The 22,591-nt window shown below is 47.9% G+C and overlaps 1 protein-coding gene across 1 annotated transcript in view; it reads left to right on the top strand.

The window, feature by feature from the left end:
• The window catches only part of CIB3 (calcium and integrin binding family member 3), a 151,588-nt gene extending 130,533 nt beyond the window's left edge, over window positions 1-21,055 (top strand). Inside the window, exons 5-6 of the mRNA XM_077254089.1 lie at window positions 10,039-10,234; window positions 20,204-21,055. Coding sequence (XP_077110204.1) covers window positions 10,039-10,234; window positions 20,204-20,225 — 218 coding nt within the window. The 3' untranslated portion in view covers window positions 20,226-21,055. The remainder of the gene's footprint in view (window positions 1-10,038; window positions 10,235-20,203) is intronic.
• The last annotated feature ends 1,536 nt before the right edge of the window (window positions 21,056-22,591 follow it).

Genomic DNA, 22,591 nt, shown 5'->3' with positions numbered 1-22,591 from the left:
ATGGGTGGGTACTACAGACTATATGTAGGGGTACATATGGGGGTGCTGGCTATATGTGGTAGTGCATATGGGGGTACAGGCTACATGTGGGGGTATATATATGAGAGTGCTGGCTATATATGGGTACATATGGGAATGTAGACTATATGTGGCTGTACATATGGAGGTGCTGGCTACTTGTGGGGGTATTTATAGGAGTGCAGGCTATATGTGGGGGTACATATGGGAGTCCTGGCTATATGTGGGGGTACATATGCCGGTGCAGGCTATATGTGGTGGTGCATATGCAGGTGCAGGCAATATATATTGTGATACATATGGGGGTGCAGGCTATATGTGGGGGTGCATATGGGTGTGCAGTCTATATGTTGGGGGTGCAGTCTATATGTATTGCGAACATGGTAATACAGCCTGTATATAGTATGTAAGGGGGACATGGGATTGCTGACTGTATGTAGAGGGTACATGGGGGTGAAAGCTATATATGGGGGATACATTGGGGTGTAGGCTGATTATGGGGGTGCAGGCAGTTTGTGCGTGGTATATGGGTTGTCAAATGTTTGTTTGAGGTTCATGCTGTATGTGAGCGGTACATAGGGTGTGGACTGTATGTAGGGGGTTCATGTTGTATGTCTGCAGTACATGGAGTGTGGACCGTGTGTGTGGTACTTTAGGTGCGGACTGTATGTGATAGAGCGCCACAAAGGAGGGGAAGGTAAACACTCCTTAATGGAACTGAAGATATAAGGATTTTTTGCTGTAGACAGAAATGGAGTAATTCATGTCTGCATTACTGTTCTCTTCTTTCCTCTGCAGTCTTCCACTGTCCAACCATCCATGAGAATAAAATTTCAGCATATAGTACTTTCTTCCAAGTCTTTCATTCAAGTCTATAGGTGTGAAAATAAATCTGATCACACACGGAACATCCAAGTGTCATCCAATTTTTACAGATAGATTTCTATTATAAACCCAGGAAATTGTATGTGATCATGTGCAGCGCCCCAGAGTCCTGGTCGTTGCAGTAACGTCGCTCTGCCACTAAGGGGAGTGATATTACGTCTGATTGCACTAAAGGAGTTCACCTGACCAGGTATCACACACATTACACTTCACACTCCGGCCACCAGGGGGGTGGTTCTATCTAGTAGGCCACTCCTCACACTCTGGTAAAACTGGGGGTTGGACAACAAGATGGAGAGAAGTAACTGGGAAGAGCTAGAGAGAGGACCTGTCAGGGATGGGATCCTGGCAGACTCCTAAGAGAACAACGCAACAAGTGAGCAACGGGAATAGAGCAGAGAGAGGCGATAGGACCAGAAGGAGTCGTGCTGTAAGAGCGAGGCAACATCCTTCTGAGGCGCAAACAGTCGGTGGCCGGAACGCTGCTCAAGTAAGAGACTACAAGCATTACTTCAAACCATGGCCGGACAGCCAATTATAGGTTGGCTGTCTCACTTAAACACCTAAGCAGACAACGGAGGCAGCTGTGGGAGAGGGGCGACTCTAGGGTCCCGGAAGAACTCCAGGCCTACCCCGTCATACGGGTTCATCCTAACCATATCATCTGGGGGACGGAGAGAGAACGAACATCAGAGGCAGACAGAATCAGTTGTGAGGACTATCCCGGGGTGCTCAGCAGGGAAGGACTACAACACATAGGCGCTAGCAGGTAGATGCTGATTCCCACCTGTTAAGGGAACTCCTAACGTGCCTTTGGACCGGCCGGTCTCAGACAGCCCGGTTAACAGTGCTCTGGATTGACTATCTCGAAGCCTTCAGTAAAGAGGTAAAGAGACTGCAACCTGGTGTCCTCGTTATTTACTGCGACCTGCACCGCACCACCACAACATCATCACCATCCACACCATTCATTGGGTGCCCCTCAGCAGGGTCACGGACCGGGTCTAGCCACCGTGACAACCCCAAAACAGAGACTCAGAGGCCCGGTACTGGGTACCCCTCGACCCTGGGGCCGTGGGAGCGCTACAACTTGGCGTCACGAACAGGATCTACTTAAGCCTGAAGAATCAGGTCATGTGTGCCTTGGAACTGTGATTTATTGTGCTTGAACTGTGACTTATTGCAAAGACTGTGCATTATTATTGCGCCAAGAGTTCCCGCCACAATTCGCCATCGCCACGCACGGAGGGAGGAGCCTTAGCTTCGTGGGCGGAACCGGTCAAAAAGAAGCGCGAAACGAGAAAGCGCGGTAAAGTGCCAACCCCGGAAGAGGAACTCCGACCTCCAGCAGGTTAGTGGGAGGAAGGGACAGCCATGTCTGAGTCAGGGGAAGCGGAGGCGGCAGTCGCAGCCGTGAACGCAGAGGCAGCTCCGGTCCCCGTAGCGGACATAGCCGCGGCCCTAATACCACCACGGTGGCCGCGGAGCCCGCTGTCCCCATCAGCCAGTCGGACAATGCCGCTACCACAAAGGCCATAATGCCCTTCTCTATGCCGTACCTGCCCGGAGCGGCCTGGCTCCCACGATACTCCGGGGAGTCGCACACATTAACTGATTTTAAAGAAGGAATCTGCAGCCTGCTCGAGTTCTATCACCTGACGGAGCCTCAGAAGGTTCATATGATAATCGGCCAACTCTTCGGGGTGGCTCTGAGAGAAGTGAAGTCCTGGCCTGCCGCGGATAAGGGAACTGCACAGCAGGTTTTTGCAAAGCTTAAAGCGACCTTCGATACCCGCACTGCTACAGAAATTAAACTGACTTTCTATGGATGCAAACAGAGACCGCAGGATAGCTTACGGGACTATGCCCTTAATCTCCAGGAGGCGCTGTGGGCCATTAAGCAGAGTGACCCCGACAGCATGCAGGACGAGGATAAACTCCTGAAGGAGCGGTTCATTGAGGGGCTCCTGTGCAGTCACCAACGGGGCCAATTGCACTTCCTGTCCATGCAAAATCCAGACTTGACTTTTGCGCAATTCAAGGATAAAGCTATCCAGGCGTTGCAGGAGCGACAGCCCAGCCGCGCAGCGCCTCCCAGGCGTCCCGCTCTCACATACCACCAGGAGGTGACGTCGGATGCCCCAGTCGCCGCCGAGGCCGATGCCCAGAGCCTAGAGGACGACTCCCCTGCAGGACTCCGTCTCCAGATGCAGGAGCTGACCAAGAGCGTTGCTGCCCTGGCCCGGATGGTGCAGTCCCTACAGGAGGCCCCCAAGGAGAAGATCGAGCTGGCCTCCAGACCAGAAGATGTCCCTTGGATGCGACAGAGGAGGACTCCGCCGACCAGAGGCCGGGAAGACGATCGCTTCCATCGTGACGGACGACCCATCTGCCGCCGCTGTCATCAGGTGGGCCACCTTGCAAGGTACTGTCCTTTAAACGAGCAACCCCTGGGGCAAAGGGCCAACCCCCAGGAGTAGGACGGTCAGTCCCGCAGCATTGGAGAGCCAAATACATTGGAGGGCGACCAGTTCTTCCTGTAGTGGTTGACGGTATCCCCATGAACGCTTTGCTGGACACCGGTTCTCAGGTGACGACTATGCCTTACGTGCTTTATAAACGGTATTGGGAGGACACCGATATTACTCGTAGCCCCGATGACGATTTCACCATAATAGCCAGTAATGGTCAGCCGTTGCCACAAGTGGGGTATAAAGAGGTCACCATCAAGGTGGGGTGGGTGGAATTGAAAGCCCAAGGGATTGTGATTGTTGATATTGATCGCCGAGAATGTAATCCCATGATGACTATCGGTACTAATGTTATAGAAAATTGTCTTGCAGAAGTTATTGTTTTGTTGCAACAGGTAGCAGGGCACTCGAAAGATTGGTGTCGGGAATTGCATGTGGGCACTGACTCTACCCCATCCCATCAGAAACAGGGGGCCTACAGGGTGGTTCACGAGTACGAGCAGGTATTCAGCAAACACCCCTTAGATTTTGGACAGGTGAAAGGGATCCAACATCACATCCCCACGGGAGATCACCGACCGAATAAAAGAGAGATATCGCCCTGTACCCCCAGCTCATTACCAGTGTGCCAAGGACATGTTGCGAGAAATGAAGGAGGCTGGGGTGGTGAGAGACAGTTGTAGCCCCTGGGCAGCTCCATTAGTCCTTGTTAAAAAGAAGGATGGTACAATGAGGATGTGTGTTGATTACAGGCAGTTGAATCGCATTACACATAAGGACGCATACCCACTGCCCAGGATAGAGGAGTCTCTGGCTGCCTTAAAATCTGCTAACTACTGTACTTCTCTACCTTAGATCTCACAAGTGGGTACTGGCAGGTTCCCGTGGCGGAGGCGGACAAAGAGAAGACGGCCTTCACGACACCGATGGGTCTCTGTGAATTTACCTACATGCCCTTCGGATTGTGCAATGCCCCGGGGACGTTCCAGAGGATGATGGAGTGCTGCCTGGGGCACAAGAACTTTGAAACCGTGCTGCTGTATTTGGATGATGTCATTGTCTTCTTTAAGACCTACGAAGACCATCTGAAGCACCTGGCTGAGGTGTTTGAAGCCCTGTCCAACTTTGGCTTAAAGGTGAAACCGTCCAAATGTCATCTGCTGAAAGCAAAAGTGCAGTACCTGGGCCATGTGGTGAGCGCCGAAGAAGTGGCCCCAGACCCCGACAAGGTCACGGTGATCCAGGACTGGCCAAAGCCCAGCAACCTCCACGAAGTCCGGCAGTTCCTCGGGCTGGTAGGCTTTTACCGGAGGTTCATTAAGGACTTCACCAGGAAGGCCGCGCCCTTGCAAAACCTGTTGGTGGGCCAATCAAAGAAGACCAAGGGGAGGAACACCCCATTTGATTGGAACGAGGGGCTGGAGGGATCCTTCACTTGCTTAAAGTTGGCACTGACGGGAGAAGAGGTACTGGCCTACCCCGAATACGACCAACCGTTTGTGCTGTACACGGATGCCAGCAATGTAGGATTGGGAGCCGTGCTGTCCCAGGTCCAGAAAGGCAAGGAGAGGGTAATCGCTTACGCCAGCAGGAAGCTTCGTCCCACGGAAAGGAACCCTGACAACTACAGTTCCTTTAAGCTGGAATTCCTTGCCATCGTCTGGGCAGTGACAGAGAGGTTCAAACACTACCTGGCCTCAGCGAAATTCACCGTCTTCACGGATAACAATCCGCTAACGCATCTGGATACCGCCAAACTTGGGGCCTTGGAACAGCGGTGGATGGCCCAGCTGTCCAACTACGACTTCACCATCAAGTACCGGGCAGGACGCAAGAATGCAAATGCCGATGCCTTGTCCCGAATGCCCAATTTGCCAGAAACGGGGGAAGACCCGGAGGCACTTGAAGAGGTGGAGCTGCCTGCATTCCATCGCCCCAAAGCCACTCAGAACTCCCATCATGTGAAGAACAGACACAAGAGCCAACCGGATGCCATGCTGAATCCCCTGCCCCACCACGGATGGGCGGAGACCCAGGATGGTGACCCCGCGGTCCGTCGGGTGAAAGAGCTCTTGACGCAGGCAGGGTTGCATCCCGGCCCAGATGATCCACAGGAGACCCAACAGCTATGGAAGGGGAGAAGCAAACTGTTTATCCATGATGGCAAGCTGAGCCGGAGAAGCATCGACCCACGTACTCACGAATTGGTATGGCAGATAGTAGTGCCAAGGCGAGATGCGCCCATGGTTCTGGGAGGCTACCACGATGGAGCCGGACACTTCGGATGGAAGAAGCTGGAGAGGCTACTCCGAGGGAGGTTCTATTGGATTGGCATGAAGAGAGCCATTGAGAAGTGGTGTCGAGAGTGCGGTCCATGTAGCCTACACAGGAGGGACCGTGGCAGCCAACGGGCTCCCTTGCAGCCTATCATCACCAAGCGGCCGCTCGAACTGGTCGCGCTGGATCATGTGAAGCTGACACCTAGCCGGTCAGGCTATGTCTACGCTCTTACCATCGTGGATCACTACTCCAGATTTTTGGTGGTTGTGCCTGTCAAGGATCTAACGGCCAGGATGGCCGCCTAGGTTTCCAGCAGTACTTTTGTAGGCCCCATGGCTACCCGGAGAAGATACTGACCGATCAGGGACCAGCATTCGAAGCGAAAGTGTTCCAAGAGTTCTGCCAACTGTACGGGTGTAAGAAGATCAGAACCACACCGTACCATCCCCAAACCAATGGGATGTGCGAAAAGATGAACCAGGTGGTGATCGACTTACTAAAGACCTTGCCCGTAGAGGAACGGAGCCTGTGGCCAACGAAGTTGCCTGACTTGGTGGACATATATAATCACATCCCAGTAAATTCCACCAACTGCACTCCAGTGTACCTGATGCGAGGAAGGTCTAGCAAGTTACCCGTTGATCTGGACATGGGGGTCCTAACCCCCGAAGATACATCGCGGGATGCCGATTGGGATACCGAGAGGCGGCAAAGGTACCGCAAGGTACAAGAGTGCGTGGAAAGAAGCCTTGCTCAGGCCAGGCAAAAACAGGAAAGGGACTACAACCAGCATGCCCCTGCAATTCCTTTGCCACCTGGTGAGCATGTACTCAAACGAAAGAGGAGGCTACACAAACTCGACGACCAATGGGAAGCGGAACCGTATACCGTCCTGCCATCCGATTTCGACAACACAAAGGTTTGCCTCATCAGCAAGGATGGAGGGGAGACCTCGACGGTGATATCCAGGGACCACCTTAAAGCCTGCCCTGATAAGCTGAGAGCGAGGGAAATGGATCCAGGAACCTCCCCACCTGTAGAAAAGGAGAAGATGATCCACACTGTCCTTGGTGACTTTCCCCAGTCCTGGACTCAGATAAATCAGGCCATCGTGGTACCTGTTCTAACGTTCCACCAGCCGAACCCACCAGAACCAATGGTGGTACCAGATCATCCGGCCCCGCAACCTCAACAAGCCCTACCTGAAGATGCCGTGCCGACCGTTGAACTGGCAAATCCTCCCTCTGCTATCGGCGAACCTGCCGTACCCACTGTTGCTAGCTGCGGCCCTGAGAGCTCCAGCCTGCCAGTGCTACCCAGACTCACTAGAAGTGTAGCTAGAAGGCATTGCACTACACCAGCGGTAGCAAGCATAGTGGGCCCTGTTAGGCCAGTAGCAACCCCTGCTCTGCGAAGGTCTACACGCAGCACTCAGAATCAAACTCCCCTCCGCTACAAAACTTGGAGATATTAATGAGGGCTGCTATTTAGTTGAAAATGTTTGTGTACATATCTTTTGTTACAGGTTTTAAAATGGACAAACGGAGTAATGGACAGTGAATTGCACCAAAAACTTCTAAAAGGGGACCCCTTTGTTTACCCGGGGTCCCCGCTGTTTCAACCACTGAACTGAGAGTCATAAACTGTGCATGACCTAACTTTTGCAACGTTCAAGAGTCCTCACCTCCCATAAAGGGAAGCACTGTTATGTTTAATTGTTTATGATATTTCAAAGTTTTGTGTGTTTTCTGTTAACATGTATTGTTGTTCTTGTTTTCCCAGTCCGGGAGTACTGGATTTAACCAGGGGGGAGTGCAGCGCCCCAGAGTCCTGGTCATTGCAGTAACGTCGCTCTGCCACTAAGGGGAGTGATATTACGTCTGATTGCACTAAAGGAGTTCACCTGACCAGGTATCACACACATTACACTTCACACTCCGGCCACCAGGGGGGTGGTTCTATCTAGTAGGCCACTCCTCACACTCTGGTAAAACTGGGGGTTGGACAACAAGACGGAGAGATGTAACTGGGAAGAGCTAGAGAGAGGACCTGTCAGGGATGGGATCCTGGCAGACTCCTAAGAGAACAACGCAACAAGTGAGCAACGGGAATAGAGCAGAGAGAGGCGATAGGACCAGAAGGAGTCGTGCTGTAAGAGCGAGGCAACATCCTTCTGAGGCGCAAACAGTCGGTGGCCGGAACGCCGAGCAAGTAAGAGACTACAAGCATTACTTCAAACCACGGCCGGACAGCCAATTATAGGTTGGCTGTCTCACTTAAACACCTAAGCAGACAACGGAGGCAGCTGTGGGAGAGGGGCGACTCTAGGGTCCCGGAAGAACTCCAGGCCTACCCCGTCATACGGGTGCGTCCTAACCATATCATCTGGGGGACGGAGAGAGAACGAACATCAGAGGCAGACAGAATCAGTTGTGAGGACTATCCCGGGGTGCTCAGCAGGGAAGGACTACAACACATAGGCGCTAGCAGGTAGACGCTGATTCCCACCTGTTAAGGGAACTCCTAATGTGCCTTTGGACCGGCCGGTCTCAGACAGCCCAGTTAACAGTGCTCTGGATTGACTATCTCGAAGACTTCAGTAAAGAGGTAAAGAGACTGCAACCTGGTGTCTTCGTTATTTACTGCGCCCTGCACCGCACCACCACAACATCATCACCATCCACACCTTTCATTGGGCGCCCCTCAGCAGGGTCATGGACCGGATCTAGCCACCGTGACAACCCCAAAACAGAGACTCAGAGGCCCGGTACCGGGTACCCCTCGACCCTGCGGCCGTGGGGACGCTACACATGCAGTTGTAAAAATAAAAATGGATACATTGATGGCAGAAGGATTCAAATCTAATGAGAAAAAAAAATGTCTGAGTTTTCTGGATGAAACGCAGTTGATTTCTTATACTTGTCTGCAGGAGCCCTTAGACTGTCAGCCAAAACCGTCGAGTTTGGATAACATTAGTCTGGTGTACGTGGAGGACTTTAACTATTATCTAAAGGGTATCGGCACTTTTAGTCTGACTTATCAGTAGAGTGCCTAGGGCAGAATGAACACCAAATACGGCCCTGACCAGAGGGTATAAGTTTTCTACTGCAGTCTAGTATAGTATATCTGTGAAGAATAAGGGAGGGTTTAATTTCTTGCCAATCAACTATCCGGTTCAAGATTATTGTTCTTTTACAAAGTGTGAAGCTGAGACTGGGAACCATTCTCAAGAGCGTAAGCACACCACAGCCGTCATGGAGACAGCTCCTTCTATTTATTTATTTATACCTATTCTATGTGATATATTTAATAAAAATTGATTATACTGGATTATACTCTGTGGTTGTAGTTCATCTGCCTTTTTCTTTAAGTGTTCAATTATCATATTAAATAGCACTGTGTACTTACAGTTGCTCATTTTGCCTTTCTACATAGTTAATTCTTCTATTTTCTCTCCTCTATGTAGAAGCAGGATGTCTCTATTCCTGCATAAGTCATCTCCCTCTTCAACTTCTGACCTACCTGCTGCTTCTCCCCTGCCATGGACTTTTGCAGTGACTTATACAGGGCAAATTGACCTACTGTTTCTATTCTCCATAGAGCTTAGAAGTATTGAGCAAGTCAGTTTTTAATCAGGTGATGTCATAGCTGGGTAGAAAGGTAAAATGAGCAATTGTAATTACACAGTGCTGTATAATACGATGATTGCAATATTTAAGAGGATACAAATTTTGATGGTAGGACTTCCACTTTGTCAAGGCTCACAGTTTTTGGAACTGCTCTGAATCTACAATTTTTCATCTATAACAATCCTAAAAATCTAGCACTTCAGTGGCTTGGGGTGCCATTTTATCCTAGAATAGATAATGCTATCAATAAATAAAATAGACCAGGCCACTCCCATAGGTAGTACTGCATGACATGTAAAAATTCATCAAATGGATAAAAAAAAATGCTCACCTTGTGAGCTATGCAATAAAGCATAGCAATATGGGATGGTCCAAGGTGAAGGATGTACATCAAGTAGAAAAAAATAGACATCACTGACACTATCAATAATGGAGGGTTATGACCACTTGAGTTATTTCAGATAAATTAAAACCAAAATAAAAACAGAGATTGTAACACCAAGATCGGTGGATAATGAATGAATGCATTTTCAATCTAGTACTTGAATTTTTCTAAAGTTTAAGAATGATGCAGGCTCAAAAATAGGGACATAATATTGGGCATACCAGATGTACATATTTCACCTATATATACTTAGGATGAAGTACCATTTCTGAACATCTAGTTGGGTCACAAGTGCTTTGTCATCATCTTATTGAATCTTATTGTCAAAATAAAATCACTTTTCTTTTTTCCCACTGTGTTCTTTTCCTAGATTTCAATAATGATGATTACATATGTAAGTCAGACCTAGAAAAAACGCTAAACAAGCTTACCCGGAATGAGCTAACACCAGAGGAAGTGTGTTTGGTTTGTGAGAAGGTGATAGATGAGGCTGATGTAGATAATGATGGAAAGCTATCACTGGAAGATTTCCAACACATGATTGTGAGAGCACCAGACTTTCTCAGGTATCAAAAATCATTCTGGAACATGCTATACAGTTGTTAGCAGCCTTGAAGAACGTGCTCAATACTTGACTTTGCTTGATTTTACAACTCATTGCCATTGCTATGTATTTTGACTAAATGAGTGAAAAATGGCCCACCAAACGACTCACAACCAGCTAAGTTGACCACTGTAACCATTACAATTATGAGATGGTTCACATTTCCAGACTTTTACTGCTTTCCCATGTTCAATTGCTGTGCAATTTCTTGCCACATTCCTGGTAAAAATGCAGAATCTGTCACCAGATTTTTGCTGTCCCATCTGAGAGCAGCATAATGTAGGGGCTGAGACCCTGATTTTGGTTATGTATCACTTACTGGGCTACTTGCTGTTATTTTGATAAAACTACTGTCTTATCTGATGCAGATTTAAGGCCCCGTCTCACTAAGCGATTTACCAACGATCACGACCAGCGATATGACCTGGCCGTGATCGTTGGTAAGTCGCTGTGTGGTCGCTGGGGAGCTGTCACACAGACAGCTCTCTCCAGCGACCAACGATCAGGGGAACGACTTCGGCATCGTTGAAACTGTCTTCAACGATGCCGAAGTCCCCCTGCAGCACCCGGGTAACCAGGGTAAACATCGGGTTACTAAGCGCAGGGCCGCGCTTAGTAACCCGATGTTTACCCTGGTTACCAGCGTAAATGTAAAAAAAAACAAACAGTACATACTCGCCTTTCGGTGTCCAGGTCCCTTGCCGTCTGCTTCCTGCTCTGACTGAGATCCGGCCGTACAGTGAGAGCAGAGCGCAGCGGTGACGTCACCGCTGTGCTCTCACTTCTCACTGTACGGCCGGCAGTCAGTGAGAGCAGGAAGCAGACGGCAAGGGACCTGGACACCGAAAGGCGAATATGTACTGTTTGTTTTTTTTTACATTTACGCTGGTAACCAGGGTAAACATCGGGTTACTAAGCGCGGCCCTGCGCTTAGTAACCCGATGTTTACCCTGGTTACCAGTGAAGACATCGCTGGATCGGTGTCACACACACCGATTCAGCGATGTCAGCGGGGCCTCAACGACCAAAAAAAGGTCCAGGCCATTCCGACACGACCAGCGATCTCACAGCAGGGGCCTGATCGCTGGTACGTGTCACACATAGCGAGATCGCTATGGAGGTCGCTGTTGCGTCACAAAACTTGTGACTCAGCAGCGATCTCGCTAGCGATCTCGCTATGTGAGACGGGGCCTTTAGCAGTTGTCTGAATGCTGGGTTGTATATAACCCCACCCACACCTTTGATTGGCAGCTTTAACCCCATTCCGACATCGGGCGTAATAGTACGCCGATGTCGGACTCCCTCCCTTTGATGTGGGCTCCAGCGCTGAGCCCACATCTTTTCCGACACATGTCAGCTGTTTTTTTCAAAATAAAACAATTAGAAAAAACTTTAAAAAATCAAACATACACATAGTAAAGTAAAAATGCCAGAATTACTTTTTTTTGGTCGCTGCAACACTGCATTAGGCCGGTTTCACACGTCAGTGGCTCCGGTACGTGAGGTGACAGTTTCCTCACGTACCAGAGCCACTGACACACGTAGACACATTGAAATCAATGCATCTGTGCAGATGTCATTGATTTTTTGCGGACCGTTTCTCTGTGTGCCAAACACGGAGACATGTCAGTGTTCGTGGGAGCGCACGTATTACACGGACCCATTAAAGTCAATGGGTCCATGTAAAACACGTACCGCACACGGACGTTGTCCGTGTGCAGTCCGTGTGCCGTGCAGGAGACAGCGCTACAGTAAGCGCTGTCCCCCCCACGTGGTGCTGAAGCCGCCATTCATATCTTCTCTGCAGCAGCGTTTGCTGTAGAGAAGATATGAATAATCCTTTTTTTTGTTTGTTTCTCGTGTTTAACATAAAGATCCCTGTACCCACCCCTCTCCCACCCCCTGTGCGCCCGCCCGCTGTTATTAAAATACTCACCCGCCTCCCTCGCAGTGTCCTGTCCTGGCCGCAGCTTCTCCTGTATGCGGTCACGTGGGGCCGCCCATTACAGAAATGAATATGCGGCTCCACCCCTATGGTGGACTGGCCTTAAACTGCAATAACGGGCAATCAAAAGATCATATCTGCACCAAATGGTATAATTAAAAACGTCAGCTCGGTGCACAAAAAATAAGCCCTCACCCAACCCGAGATCATGAAAAATGGAGATGCTACGGGTATCAGAAAATGGCGCAATTTTTTTTTTTTAAAGTTTGGAAATTTTTTTCACCACTTAAATAAAAAAGAACCTATACATGTTTGGTGTCTATGAACTCATAATGGTCTGGAGAATGATAGTGGCAGGTCAGTTTTAGCATTTATTCAACATGGTAACAACAACAAAAAAAAAACAACTGTGGGATTGCACTTTTTTGCAATTTCACAGCACCGTTTTCCAGTACACGATATGTTAAAACAATGGTGTTTTTTAAAAGTACAACTTGTCCCGCAAAAAACAAGCCCTGACATGGCCATTTTGACCAAAAAATAAAAGAGTTATGGCTCTGGGAAGAAGGGGAGCAAAAAATGAAAATGCAAAAAATGGTCGTTAAGGGGTTAATGTTGATTTGCATAGTTATTAACGCTAATTGTTTAGAGCTACTTTAAAGCACTGTAAAGTTAGTGCTGTATATAAATAGAACTATATTGATTCCTGACTGTCTCGAGTTCTCTGTGAGTTGCATCCAGAAACTAGTACAGTGTACATAGAAAGCTGCCAATCAGTGGTGGGGCAGGGTAATACAGAGCTCATGGACATGGAGGACTACCTGACAGATGGTTTACTAGTCCTCTATTGATAATCTCCTGCTGATAAAACAGTGTTTTTATGAAAACTACACTAACCAGCTTAGTAACTGACACATCACTGGAGTCAGGGTCTCCGTTTCCACATTCCACATTATCAAAATCATGGTGACAGATTCCCTTTAAAGCCTAGGGAGGCAAGATAATCTTATAGATCAGCAGTGATACTGATAGTTCCCTTATTACTACTCAAGACCACTAGGGATGCTAACAATTTCACCTTCACTTCCCTAGACCAACAGGGACCTGTAAATCATATTTGGATTGGCAGCTTTAGGAGGATCCTTTTTTGTATTGACCAGGTTTTAAAAGCTAAATTCAGTGTTTACAACCCATTATTTTCAGAAGCCTGCTTTCCAGGGGGTGAGGTCCACTTTTTATAGTCACATTTATATCATATAGAGCACTGACATCTTTTCAGAATATCTATAAATATGCATATACAGAGCTTTGAAAAAGTATTCATACTCCATGAACGTTTCCACATTTTTTCATGTTACACCTATGGGTGGGCACATGGGGTCCATCAGAGTTGATGTGCAAGGCCAGATTAGAGGTGTTGCGATGAATGAGCTTGGAGAATCAATAGACAGCACAGATGATGTCCAGCAAGAAATTCCGCTTTAATGAAATGCAGGCAGGGTTTACATACACCCCTTAACAGAAAGGGCTTTATACCAAGAAGCAAGCAACTGTTTTCTGGGTTTTCGAGATAGATGTGTCTAGGTGTCTGGTTTGATTAACTTTCTCAGGCACTTGGAATGTGTAGGTGTCACGGGTGTGTCAGAGACTGCAGTCACACTGCATCTAGCGCAGAAGGTCTCAGCGGTTAGTTTTGCAGACTCCTTCCTAGTCCTTCTGACTTGAGGACCCAGTGGCAACCTCCCTCAGCTCTAGTTGACACACCTGGACTGGGGTGTTTTTAACTCCCAGCTTGCTGATGGGAGTTGCTGGTGATATTTCCGTTTCCCTGTTGAGGCTTGGAGCTACAGCAGTCAGATATCTTTTTCTTTGGTGTTTGGAGGACGTCTGTGTTTCTCTCTGAGTCTATTCAAGCTAAGTGTTACCCTTGTTTGTGTATCCCATCTGTCTTTAGTGGTAGTGGGGATTGACTAGTGAATATCCTGGTCATCCCTATGCAGGGCTTATTGCCGTGGTCAGGGAGGGGTTAGGTATCCTGCTCGGCAAAAGGTACAGGACCCATATATGGACGCTTAGGACAGACAGGGTGACGTTAGATCTGCCTAGGGGTCTCCACTCGCCCCTTCCTTAGTGTTGGGTTCCCTTCCCCTTATCCCTTCGTGTTGCACTTAGTCTTTCCTACACTGTGCGTGACAGTAGGGGGGTTCTGTGTAAAGGTGCTATATGATAGATTTAGAGCAAAAAATGGGGACTGAGAAGAGAAAATGGATCCTTATTTCCCACAATTCCCTCCTTTTGTGATTCTATAAGACCGGAAATGTTCTTGTGTCCATACTTCACTGGCCAGTCCATCCTGCTAGACTTAGTAACTCTTCACCAGATTCCAACATCAGATAATTTGGGGCTTCTTTGAACTCACAGCATTCTTTCTTCCATCATGAAGGGGTCATCTTGAAAATGCAGCCTTTATCTTTGTAAAGCTGTTTTAGCATGGCCAGATGGTCCCCTGGGCTCCATAGACAGTATTCAGTCACCCTAGCCTGCCTTGTGTCATCTCTACTCCACAACGCTTTGGGTATCTCATAAGTGGTTGAGGTCTCACCATTCATCTCTCTGCCATCTGCCAGCTGTCCTGTCTGTTCTAGGGTAGTCATTTTTGCAGCAGTGGGGGAGGAAACATCTAGTCCTTGCTATGGGGAATCTGTTTTTATGACATGGGTCTTAGTGTTTAGTGGGTATATGTGGGCAGTACGTCCAGTATTTGTCAGAGTCAGCTATACATCTTTTGCCATCTCATGTGGGGGAGCAGCACAGGCAGAGCATGTGTCTCTGCAGCCTGGGTGTCACGACACAGCTGTAGGGTGACCCGGGACCAGGAGCTCCTTCCCTGTCCCTAACACTAGGGAGCACCCTAACATACCCTAGTCCCTGGGATACTTCTGAAGGTGAAGATGCTGGGGCATCCACCTTTGCCTTATCTCCTAAGTCAGCCCTCCATCTGTTCTCTTCCCCCAACCAGGGAAGAGGGGCAATACTGTGCACTGTAGTACACCAACCCGACAAACAAGGTAACACAAACAAGGGTTAACAGAAAACTCCAGGCGTACAAAATATACACTCACATATAAGAGGAATGCACTGGGGCATGGAGATAGGCGAATAAACCAAAATAGAGAAGGATAGGGAATTAGCACATATACAAACCAGCAACACACAGATAACTCCTCCAACTCTGCTTCTCATATGAAAACCTCTCCCTCAGTTAGCCATGCAGCAAATGCTAGCTCTGACAAGAATTTCCATCAGATCCCGGTTATAAAGGGGAAAATAGTGGTTAACTGAGCTCAGCTGTGAGCATAGAGATTTCCAACATGGCGTCAGGCTGAATAAGGATCGGCGCAGATGAAAAACACTTCTTCAACATATCAAATGCCTCCCTGGTGGGACTGGACCACCTTCCTGGTCATATCCGTAAGAGGTTTGGCTACTACCGAAATTTTTTTTATGAACTTGCGGTAGTTGTTGGCAAAACCTAAAAACGTTTGTAATGCCTTCAAATCCTCTGTCCGATCCCAATCCAATACTGTCTGGACTTTCACTGGATCCATGCAAAAACCAGTGGAAGACAACACATGTCCTAGGGAAGGGATCTCCTCAACCGAGAACATACACTTCTCGGGTTTGACATATAACTTATTGTCTCTGAGTATATGTAAGATCTGCCTGACATGTGCCTGATGTGACTCAGGTTGTTGATTAAATTAATATCTCATCCAGATAGATAACCACGAACCTGCCTACCAAGTGACTAAAGATGTCATATGTAAAGTGTTAAAAGATGGCGGGCGCGTTCGTCAGCCCAAAAGGTATCACCAGGTTCTCATAGTGTCCTTCAGGTGTATTGAATGCTGTCTTCCACTCATCTCCCTCTTTAATGCAAATGTGGTTATATGCCCCCCTGAGGTCCATCTTTGAGAACCACTTTGCCCCTACAATCTGATTAAAGAGGTCGGGAATGAGAGGGAGTGGATAAGGATCAATGACAGTGATTGTATTAAGTTTACGGAAATCCAAGCATGGGCATTACCTCCCATCTTTTCTCTTTATATAAAAGAACCCCACGGCAAAAGGAGAAGAGGATGTCTGATATAACCTTTAGCCATGTGGAGCGCCCCCACTGCCGCAGGGCCGAGGGGTACCCGGTACCGGGCCTCTGAGTCTCTGTTCTGGGGCTGTCACGGTGGCTAGACCCGGTCCGTGACCCTGCTGAGGGGCGTCCAATGAAAGGTGTGGATGGTGATGATGTTATGGTGCGGTGCAGGTCGCAGTAAATAACAAGGACACCAGGTTGCAGTCTCTTTACCTCTTTACTGAAGGCTTCAGGATCCTCAATCTGGAATACGGTTAACCGGGCTGCGTAAGTCCGGCCGGTCCAACGGCACCTCCAGAGTTCCCTTTGCAGGTGGAAATCTGTGCCTACCTTCTAGCGCTTGTGTGTTGTGGTCCTCCCCTGCTGTGCTTACGGGATAGTCCCCACAACTGTTGTGTCTGTTTCTGAAGTTCCCTCACAACTCGATTATGATGTTCTGCTTCGTCCCCCAGATGATATGGCTAGGACGCACCCGTACGACGGGTAGGCTCGGAGGTCTTCCAGGACCCTAGAGTCGCCCCTCTCCAAATGTTGCCCCCTGTGTCTGCTTAGGTGATTTGAGTGAGGCAGCCCGCCTATAACTGACTGTCCTGCCGTAGGTTTGAAGTAAGGCCTGGAGCTCAATACTTCCTCGGCGTTCCGGCCACCGGCTATGCGCCTCAGTAGAATGTTGCCTCGTCTTACAGCACGACTCCTACTGGTAATTCTCCTTGTTGCGTTGATCTCGTTTCTCACTCAGCACAATAAACCTCACTTCTTGTCCTTTCTTGGGGTACCGCCGCAATGACGTGCAGGCGCGGTCCCGTAACGTTCTCTCTGTTCGCTAGGCCTCTGTCAGGATCCCACCCCTGACAGGGACCCCCCTGAATCTTCCCCTGTAACACCCTCTGCCACAGGATGTTGCCTGGTTCCAACCCAGTCAGCTTCTGACTAACTTCCTATCTAACCCCCAGTTTTACCAGATTGTGAGGAGTGGCCTAATACATAGCACCCTTAGCTCCCCCTGGAGGCCAGACTGTGAAGTGTATTGGTGTCTGTGATACCTGGTCAGGTGAACTCCTTCAGTGCCATCGGACGTACCATAGCCCCCCTTAGCGGCGGAGCATCAGTACTGCAACGACCAGGACTCTGGGGCGCTGCACATGCTTTCTGCGATGTAGTCCTTCATGGCCTGCCTCTCTGGACCAAGAGATATTATAGAGTCTGCTTTTAGGCAGCTTGGCACCAGGGACAAGATTTATGGAGCAACCATAAGGATGATGGGGAGGGAGTTCTTGGCACCTCTGTTCCGAGAACATGTCCCCAAAATCCATCAGGTAACTCAGCACAGACTGGGTATCCACCCTAGCAAACCGGGTACCCAGGCAATGTCCTTGTCAATACCCACTCCATATTACTACCTCCTGAGTCTGCCAATCTATCACAGGATTGTGCAGAGCAAGCCAATGAGTACCACAGGTGAGGGCAGACCCTCTAGCACATAACAGTCTAACACCTCAGTGTGCATGGCCCCCACCTGAAGCCATAAAACTCTGATGACTTGAGTAAAATGTCACTGTCTCAAGGAGGTGGAGTCGATGGTGATTATGGATATGGGTCTGGAGAGAGTATGTGGATTGAGGCCTTGGACCTGGACGACTTAGCGTTGATCAAATTAAACCCCATCCCACTGTCCAGAAATGCAGACACATCCACCTTAATCTCACCCAGATGGATTACAGCTGGTAGGAAAAATTGTGTCCTACCCATGGAGGTGACGAGGACACCCGGGTTGCTAACCTGCCCGCAACCCGGGCCACCTAGTTTTCCTGGCAGTTGTTTACTGTGTGATAAGGAGGGACATGTGCCCACGAAATGGCCCATTTTACTACAATAGAAACACACTCCCCCTTTATACCAGACAACAGGCAGTTTACCAGAGTGAGGTGCTGCACCAACCTGCATGGGTTCCTCAGTAGGCTCAGTACTGTCCTCCCTTGACCCCAGACCTCCCTCACACAGAGGTGACTTCCTATGTCTCTTGTGAAGACAGTGATCCACCCCTATCCTTGTATGCATGGCCCCATCCCTATCCTGGTATGTATGGCCCCCATTAAAAAACACAAAGAAAATAAACCATTACTTAACTTCCTGCTATCCCTCACAGTGTCTTGTTCCGGTGCCAGCAGCTGCTTTATGATTGTAAGCAGCGCATGGCATGGACGTCATGTGTTGCTCACAAGCAGTGCACAGCTGCCGGAATACTCACTGCTCCCCACACCAGAAGTATGTGAGTGGAGGGCAGTGAGTATTAAGTAACGCACACAGTGTCTGCTGCCGGGCGGTCACGTGTGTTGCTACTTAAGAGAAATGAATATTCACCTCTCTCCATGCCCATGGGAGTAGAGAGAGGTGAATATTCATTACTCTTAAGTAGCAGGGACACGTGACCGTGCAGCAGTTGCAGTAGCCAATTGCTGTGGCTGACACTGCGCGCTATTACAGAGAAATGAATATTCATTGTCAGTGCAGTGAATATTCATTTCTCTTTAGAATCAGGCACAGGGGTTAGCTACAGCAGCCAGCTCCTGCCTTCTATGACCTGCTGCTCCACCACTGTCGTTCCTCTTCCATCTTCTGGAATTCAGAATTGGCACATCTAATTGATGCAACATTTCTAAGACAGCTGATGGCTGGTCTTATTAGGCTGGGAAGGGGGCAATATCCATGGACCTTCCCAGCATATTAATATCAGCCCCCAGATGTCTTCTTTGCTTTAGCTGGTTATTAAAAATAGGGGGGACTCCACATCATTTTTTTTTATCCACCCATTTTTAATAACCAGCAAAGGAAAAGCAGACAGCTAGGGGCCGATATTAATAAGCTGGGAAGGTCCACGGATATTGGCCCCTTCTAAGCATAATAAGACCAGCTCACAGCTGTCTTCTTTCCCTTACCTAACGTAGGGTTTTGTATTCACTTAGCTGCAGTTGAGGTAAGCACAGGGAGCAATTTTGTTAAAATGTCCTGGCAGGTTTATTAAGGCTGCATAAACCTTCGTAAGCATAAGCAAGCAAACGATTGCCTTTTCCGGCACAAAGAGAAAATACAAAGTAAAAAGTCCATACAATATCGTGGGTCCACCCGCTCGGGAAATGTCCGGTTCTTTAGGCCTTAGCACAGACCAACACACAGGAGATCTCCAGACCCAGACACTGAATGAGACACTCGATCTCTTTTTCATCTGCCAAACCATGCCCCTGGGGTGGGGATATGTGAGCAGTCATTCCCACCCATCGCTTACGACTGCTCCTAAAACTCAGCCCTGGATTGGCCTAATAACTCTCTCAGCACTATATGTGCTGGAGCATGCTTTCCGAGCTCACATCACCAAAGCTACCAACCGCGACAATACATATCTCCCTTCAAGGACCTGTCCAGCGGCCATTTTACACTGGTTATTAAAACAAGGGGTGACCCCATGTAGTTTTTTAAAATTATTTATTTATTTTACACTGTCCCCTCGCTAATCAGAGCACAATGGCAGCGCCACCCATCATTTGGCATTTGTGCAGGCCGGGTTACGTGTTGTGCCAGCTAATCGCAGCCATTGGCTGCAGCCTTTCAACAAACTTTATTCGGCACCAAAACAAAACAGGAAAACCGGACTTACAGGAAAGATTCTGTGTTCAGAGTTCAGTACCGGACGCTTTACAGTTTGAGTTCACTCATCCCTAGGTATAATCATGGCTCTGTTAAAAAAGAAGCTAACATTGTATTGTGTATAAAGCCTAAGTACTGACTTTGTAATTTGAATTCTAAAATGATTAACTTGTTTTTTTTTTTTCTTCCAACAGCACATTTCATATCCGGATTTGAAGTTTCCATACATAAAGAACTGTTCAGTTGTCTGCTTCAGTTTTATATTGTACATACACAGTAAAGCTTTTGTCATTGCCCATTACATGTGTTTTCTAATAAAATCATGCATCTTTTTGAGCCACATTAACTAAACATAGATGTTCCGTAATTGTTCTAACTAATCAAAGAGGGATTTTTTGACTTAACCAATGATCTACTAGCCACATGATGTTATGTTATCTATTACGAGTATGTAGGGCAATCCCGTGGAGTTGTAAATCTTTACAATATCACCAACACCGTCACTGTTAAAATGAGCATTGCAAATAATCCCATTGTATTATGAAATTGCTATTCTGTAAAGTGACTTGAATTAACCAGCAAATACCGTATTTATTATCTACATACTATTTATCACATATGAGATATACACAGTAAGCTCCCACTGCTGTTCACTGCAGGCAGAGAGAATTTCACCTTCAAACTCAGTATCTATACATCTGATTTACTGTTCGGACCAAGGATGGACAGTAATTCTAAACTGTGTCTAGTCAAAAGCAAATTACCCATTATTCACCCATTGTAGAGTACGCTGACATAGTTGGCTTCTGTTTTGGTCAATAATTAAAAAAAAAGTATCTTACTTATATAAAATTCAAGAGAAATCTCCAGGACCACAAATATATTCAAATGTATTACTTTATTTGTATTTCCTTACAATTAGTAGACAGGCATGTTTGGTTCTGACCCGTTTCAGAGTACACAAACCCATAGGCCATGTGTTTTGCGTATATTTAAAAAAAAGTAACCGTGGTTTTAATTTTTCTTACCTAAAACAAGGATATGCTTGGAAATATGAAACTTTATAATACATCTTATCAGCTAAATAAGTTTTTTTTTCACCTCCTGGATTAATCTTGTGTGGATGGGGATAGTAGACCCAGGGCAGCCCTCCTCACAGGGGTCTCACATGCAATTCCAGATGATGGGCTTCTGGAATAGTCTTCATTCTTTGAGCTAAAAGCAAATGCTTAAGGGTGTTTACACTTCTACCAGTTCAGGGGGCTGATCCCAGGGAAGAGGGAAGAAGCCACATGTTTAGTCAGGGAGTGGGGAGAGTAATGTTGAAGGGAGAGGATGGAGGATGACGTCCTGGAGCACATGGATGGATGGCCTATGGAGTTTGGAGATTGGTTGCTGGCTGGGCTTAACACTCGGCTACTGTTGAAGGATCTGTCATCTGGATTTCAGGAACTTTCGTAACGATTGTTGCTGGATACCTGATTGTGTTACCTGTCATTTGGAGGAGCGTAGGCTGTGATTGCAGATTATACTGGCTGGAGATACGAAATCTGTGGGCCAACCAAAAGTTGAAAACAGTGAGTATCGCCTGGCACGGGGACAGTGGGACTACCGGCCCCGGGGAGGGGATCTTGTGGACTGAGGACATTGTATTTTGGCCATCTACCTGGATTTGTTGTAAACCATGGATGTATGGAATAAAAAATAGTTGTATCATTAACCGGTCTAGGTGATTATTACAACCCACAACCTCAGATCCTCACAAAGTTCCTTATTTTCACGTGTACTCTTGACTTATGAAATAAGTAAAACAATGGTTACTCTTTAAAATATTTTGCTGTAAATACCAACTTGTAAAGGTACCGTCACACTAAGCGACGCTGCAGCGATAGCGACAGCGATGCCGATCGCTGCAGCGTCGCTGTTTGGACGCTGGAGAGCTGTCACACAGACCGCTCTCCAGCGACCAACGATGCCGAGGTCCCCGGGTAACCAGGGTAAACATCGGGTTGCTAAGCGCAGGGCCGCGCTTAGTAACCCGATGTTTACCCTGGTTACCAGCGTAAAATGTAAGTACATACTTACATGCGTCCCCCGGCGTCCGCTTCCTGTAATGACTGAGCGCCGGCAGTAGCAGGGCACAGCGGTGACGTCACCGCTGTGCTGTGCTTTCACTTTCAATTTGCGGCGCTCAGTCAGTGTGGGAAGCGGACGCCGGGGGAAGCATGTGAGTATGTGCTGTTTGTTTTTTTTTACATTTTACGCTGGTAACCAGGGTAAACATCGGGTTACTAAGCGCGGCCCTGCGCTTAGTAACCCGATGTTTACCCTGGTTACCAGCGTAAAATGTCGCTGGTATGGTTGCTTTTGCTGTCAAACACGGCGATACACGGCGACCTAGCGACCAAATAATGTGCAGACCTTCTAGCAGCGACCAGCAATTTCACAGCGGGATTCTGATCGCTGCTGCGTGTCAAATACAGCGATATCGCTCCCTAGGACGCTGCAACGTCACAGATCGCTGGCGACGTTGCTTAGTGTGACGGTACCTTAAATGAAACAGATGAAAGTTAAAACACAGG

Source organism: Ranitomeya variabilis, chromosome 1 (genome assembly GCF_051348905.1).
Source record: "Ranitomeya variabilis isolate aRanVar5 chromosome 1, aRanVar5.hap1, whole genome shotgun sequence".
Classification (NCBI taxonomy): Eukaryota; Metazoa; Chordata; class Amphibia; order Anura; family Dendrobatidae; genus Ranitomeya; species Ranitomeya variabilis.
This window is presented reverse-complemented; position numbering and strand designations above follow the sequence as displayed.